The sequence below is a fragment of the Zingiber officinale genome, chromosome 5B (assembly GCF_018446385.1).
Source record: "Zingiber officinale cultivar Zhangliang chromosome 5B, Zo_v1.1, whole genome shotgun sequence".
NCBI classification, from domain to species: Eukaryota; Viridiplantae; Streptophyta; class Magnoliopsida; order Zingiberales; family Zingiberaceae; genus Zingiber; species Zingiber officinale.
In genome coordinates, this window is record NC_055995.1 from 122,899,948 (window position 1) to 122,905,810 (window position 5,863).

Here is a 5,863-nt window from a genome sequence, read left to right on the forward strand (position 1 = left end):
TGTGTCTCGTCTTTTCAGTTTTAATTTATTGCTTTCTTAATTTATGCAAGTGTTAGTTTAAGAAAGTTCGAGAAAGGTTTTCCTTTTTGTTTACAGGCTATTCAACCCCCCCTTCTAGCCGGCCGCCACGATCCATCACTAATCTTGGAGATGACCGACCTAGTCCCATAGAATTTTTTCACCGACTAGGGAAAATCTGGAAGTACTCATAGAGGGCGACCTAGCAACTCAATATCCCATGTTTGTCATCCCATAAAGGAAAATATCCTGCATTACGCTATAATTGAAAATCAAACTATGAATATTTAAAAGATTGCATGAACACCCTACCTGGCATCATAGCTTGGGAGTGCTACAATATGTTTTCTCGTTGGAGAAAAAGGTGAAGTCGTCACCTTAGCAGCCCCTCTAGGATGGTCTCACGCTCTCTGAAATGGGATAAATCATGGGAGTCATTTGCCCTAATGAAGCACCCCTTTGCATATAAGGGAAAGTCATACACCCAGCTTAACATTTTGTAATCGTTGGGAATTAACTCTAAGGTATATTGATACAACTACTCATACATATACCAACTACATCAATCTATTGAGGCACTACAATACGTCTTCTTGTAGCAAAAAATGATTACACTCACCCAACGCGCCCCTCACAGCTCATCCCCAGATTATGTGAAAGGAAGTAAATCACGGAGTCACCTTATAACCAACCGCCAAATTGGCCTAGAAGGTGGGAGGAGTTTTTTTTTCAAGGGCATACACCCGTTAGAAATTGATCCTTTATTCTATTATAATAAGTCTCTCACTCTCTAGTCAACTGGATATCTGGTATACAATATGTCTTCTTCATATTCTTTTTTTAATTGGTACTAGATATTTAAGTTTTTAGCTCGACTAATCCTAGGGTGGTCGGCTCAGCTCCACAAGTTTTCTACCATTAAAATATATATAGAGACTCATCCTAATAATTAACATTCTCGAGTGCACTACCTATTTTTAAATCATTCATAATATATTATAACTAAATTTTAAACTCTAAATACCTAATCTATTATTAAAAGATCTAACCACGACTCGTACCCTTCTTCGTATTCACGGTGGCATAAGGTGAATACGTTCACCCCCAGCGCCCCCGCCAACCCGTCCCAGAGTCAACACGGAGGAGGTAAATCATGGGCAGCTACTAGCCTTTGGAATAGTGACTAGCATATAAGGGAGATATTTATCTCGACTTTGTCGAGATTTGAACCCCATATCTCATGATGGTAATACCTCATGCGTTAATCACTAGACTCATCCGAAAGTACACCCTTCTTCGCATTCACTGGTGACAAAAGGCGAATACGCTCGCCCCCAGTGCTCCCGCCAACCCGTCTCAGGGCCAACACGGAGGAGGTAATCACGGACGGCTACTAGCCTTTGGAATAGTGACTAGCACATAAGGGAGATATTTTACCACGACTTTTGCTCAGATTCGAACCCCAAACTTTATTGATGGCAACATTTCATGTGCTAGCCACTAGACCCATCCGAGGAGATCCTTTTTCGCATTCACGATGGAAGTGTGGGTTTGCTCCCACTTCAATCAAAGTTCGATCAAGGGTGAAAGCGACAATTCATTTTTATATGGAGTTAAATGTGTCTCCACTGACTCGACCAGAAAGTGACAGTACCTTTCATGATTCCATCGAATATTCACATGGCCGCACTTAGAACCATAGATACACGAAGAGCATAGCAATGTGATTCTAGTTGCTTAATTAATGCTTTAATTAACAGTATGAATGGCATAATAATTAAAGAGTAAATTTTGTTGATGAATATCACCAGCTAGAAATAAATTGTAATACATATAGAAGCATATATGTAATTAATATATAAATATGATATTGTTTAAATACTCATGTATAATGCATGTATTCTAGTTGGCCCATTTAGCACTACCCATAATTAAATCATGCCATAATTTCCAACTTAAATTTAAGCAAATCAGATCGAGCATAAGAAGTTCACCTATATGTTCAGGGATTCAGCAACCGCGCTCACTCTTCCTGACCAGTTCCTCCTCTCCTCCTCTTCCTTTAATTCAGCTTTCCTGCTTTCATGTAATCTCAAGTTAATCTACAGAGGACCATACGAAGCATATCAGTTGTTACTTTCGGTCAAGCTTGGGAAAGATCAGAGCTTGATATATAGGAGCGTTCATGGATGGATATTGGAGGGAGGTTGAATGCAAGAAAGTGCATGATCCATTGTTCTATCCAAATTTCCATGATTCGGAGGACTCCGGATCGCTGCAGGGTCTCTGTACTTCCTGGAAGGAGCCATTATTCGTTCCGGGGCCGATCATCGTCGGCGGCGGGCCGTCGGGGCTGGCCGTGGCCGCTTGTCTCAATGCGAAGGGCATCCCGAGCGTTGTCCTGGAGCGAGCCCACTGCATCGCCTCGCTGTGGCAGCTCAAAACATACGACCGGCTCCGCCTCCACCTACCCAAGAAGCATTGCGAGTTGCCCCTGACGCCCTTCCCCTCCTGGTTCCCCACCTACCCGACCAAGCACCAGTTCGTGTCCTACCTCGAGGCCTACGCGCGGGAGCACGGCGTCCGTCCGCGCTTCAACGAGACGGTGGTCGCCGCCGAGTACGACCCGGTGCTCGGCTTCTGGCGGGTGCGCACGACGAAGGGATCGGCGGAGAGGCGGGAGTACTTGTGCCGGTGGCTGGTGGCGGCTACTGGGGAGAACGCCGAGGCGGTGGTGCCGGCGTTGGAGGGAGCGGCGGACTTCGGCGGGCCCATCGTGCACACCAGCGCGTACAAGAGCGGCGACGCGTTCCGCGGCAAGAGAGTCCTCGTCGTGGGGTGCGGCAACTCGGGCATGGAGGTGTGCTTGGACCTCTGCAACCACGACGCCAAACCTACCATCGTCGTAAGAGACTCGGTGAGTGAGCCATAAACGACCATTAATCTTCTAGATTACTTATCGCATTAATTAGCATCACTACTTCGCATGGCCACCATTGTACATGCAGGTGCACGTCTTGCCCCGGGAGATGCTCGGCCGCTCCACTTTCGGGCTGGCCATGTGGCTTCTCAAGTGGCTTCCATTGTGGATGGTGGACGGACTGTTGCTGCTCCTCGCTCGGCTCATGCTCGGGAACACAGCCAAGTTTGGCCTGAGACGGCCGCAGCTCGGCCCGCTTCGCCTCAAGTCGCTCTCCGGCAAGACCCCTGTCCTCGACGTTGGCACGCTCGTCCTCATCAAATCTAAACACATAAAGGTATAGCATAAGATGTATACTAATTACTGAATTTGCCGGCGTTATAAGTGTCAGTATTAAATCAATAAACACAGCATTTAAATTAAATTAAATTGCGTCGGAAATCAGGGGACAGTATATAAACTCTACGTACAGTCTAACCCTGTAGTTAACTCGACGATCTAGCTACTTGTGCATTTTAATCGAGAAATTAAATCCATTGATTAATGCAGGTGAGGCCAGCTGGCATAAAGAAGCTCATGAAACACAGGGCCGAGTTCGTCGACGGTACGACGGAGGAATTCGATGCGGTCATCTTAGCGACAGGTTATAAAAGCAACGTACCGTGTTGGCTCAAGGTACGCACTCGCTCGGTTTAAGTTGCATTCGTTTCCCTTCCGATCACGATTAATTTCCAGATACTGATGAGTGATATCGATGATCCACTGTGATATATATATTAATTAATGGCAGGAGAAGGACGGGTTGGGCAGTGGGTGGGAAGGGAAGACTAGAGAAGGGCTTTACGCTGTTGGATTCAGCAAACGGGGGCTTTTGGGCTCCTCGCTGGACGCAAACAGGATTGCTGGAGATATTGAGGAACGCTGGAAATCTGAATTGGAGAAGATAAAGTGACCTTCGCTTGTTCGATTGCATTTTGATATCGTACTTCTAACCTTACGTAACAAATTAAAGATCAAGGAACTAAAAGGAAAAGGAAATCGAGGTTTTTGTAAAATTGTAGAAGCTACGTCCGTTTAAATTTTGTGGCAGTCTAAGTGAAAGTCACGACTCACTTGGATTGAGTGGGTTTGGATTAGCTAGTGACGTGCGAGTTTGCGTGGAAAATGTGTTTTTCCGCTTTTAATTTCGTGTGTTTTTTATAATTAACTGTAAATATTATCTAGTCATTATTTTGACTGTTTTTGTCTGGTAAACGTTGTATTGGTTAATCAAATAGAATGTCTTGTGTTAGTATTTCTTAATCTGTTTTTTCTCTCTCGATCGATCATAACATGAAGATCCAGATCCGATCCAGTGCCGGTGCAGATGACATTCACAAGTCGCGCGAGTGACGACTGATGGTCAAGTAAAAACTCAAGAGGCAAACTTAGACAGCGATTGTCCTAATCCCACACATGCATCATGCAAACATGTGTCTCGTGATCTATATATTTCGTCCCACTCAAAAGGGCAATCATGAAGTCGTAAACATGTCGAATACAGTTCATGCATGTTATAGACATAGTGGCCGTTGAGACCTAGGCTTGTGCTGTACCTGAAGATTGAGATCAGAAGGAATAAATGTGAGAGACGTCTGTCGACCTGCTACGTGATAAATGAACGACGTGGGAGTGGCGGTCCCAAAGCAACGCACACTGTGCATATGGGACAGACTGCTGCGCGCCGTCCCCTTCGCACTTGATTGCGCGAAGACAATTACAGATCCGCATATGAATCAGAGAACCATAAGATTTGTGTTCTATTAAATGACAAGATGGAAATTGCACTTTAACAAACAAATTAAACACTTCGTTCTCTGGCATGGAATTCAGCATTTAAGAGAAATGCCCAACATCCTCATTGCAACCCCTTCAGAATTAAAGGATGCGCATCTACGTGCATCTTAATCATGAGTTGAGCTAAAAGTGCAGTTGCAACAGGCCAACAGCTCTGCCTCCCTGCACAGTACCAGCACCCAGAAAGAAGGTTACGATCGATATATATGTATAGATTGTTTTGGAGAATTTGGACTGCCCTGAGCCCTCAAGTTTCATTCGTTCGTTCTCAAGTTAAATGATTCCTGCAGGTCCCCATTATTCTGACTTTGTTTTGTGGCAATGAATCATTCTATTTTGTCCCCCTGCATCAGTCTCGGAGAGGTGGGTGGCCGGGCCTGCATTATATTGCCACTCCCAGCCTGTAGCCAATCTGCATGCACCCTGATAACTGACATGTGGAAGCTAGGAAGCTTGCAGCCACTGGGAGGAATGGACTAGCTAGTGATGAGCACATGGTGCTTGTGGATGCGAATCTCAGTGAATATTTATGATATAGAGATATATACACGACAAGTGATGGAGGAGGAATCCAGGGGAAGAAGATATGCTACGAACCATTATTATGTTTAGTGACCATCTGGAGCTTTTTGCAGGAGAATGGACACTTCACCTGACATGAGCCATGAAAATAAGGTCTTCGACAGCAATCTCTTTAATTTGCTCAACAAGATGGAGTGCTAGTAATGGCTGTGCCACTTAGTTACCACTCAGCTATCACCTCTGCATATTCCGACATTCGACCGTGTGGTCTGGGAAAAAGTTCGGCCATGAAATTTACACAGGAACAGAACTTTTTTCCCTGCTGATCGTGGAATAAATCTTGTTCCACCGATTCAGCTTATGGAACAAACCTTGGATGTAAATGCAATATATATATATATAGTAATATATTTGTTAAATTCAAACGCAAAAAGGGCAAATTATAAACTTAGTTTACTATCGGATTCATCTATTTGAAATTTTAGTATTGTATTATGAGTTAGTGCAGTTGATTCATCTTGCTCCTTTAACGATGTCGCTACTTCATTTAAATCAGGAACTGCAAGA

General features: G+C 44.4%; 1 protein-coding gene across 1 annotated transcript; it reads left to right on the plus strand.

Annotated features, from left to right (window-relative positions):
- Positions 1 to 1,987: 1,987 nt before the first annotated feature.
- LOC121985750 (indole-3-pyruvate monooxygenase YUCCA2-like) lies at positions 1,988 to 4,199 on the plus strand. The gene is made up of 4 exons (XM_042539371.1): positions 1,988 to 2,935; positions 3,027 to 3,275; positions 3,488 to 3,613; positions 3,729 to 4,199. The coding sequence occupies exons 1-4, from the start codon at positions 2,204 to 2,206 to the stop codon at positions 3,888 to 3,890; spliced, it is 1,269 nt and encodes a 422-aa protein (XP_042395305.1). The 5' UTR covers positions 1,988 to 2,203; the 3' UTR covers positions 3,891 to 4,199.
- The last annotated feature ends 1,664 nt before the right edge of the window (positions 4,200 to 5,863 follow it).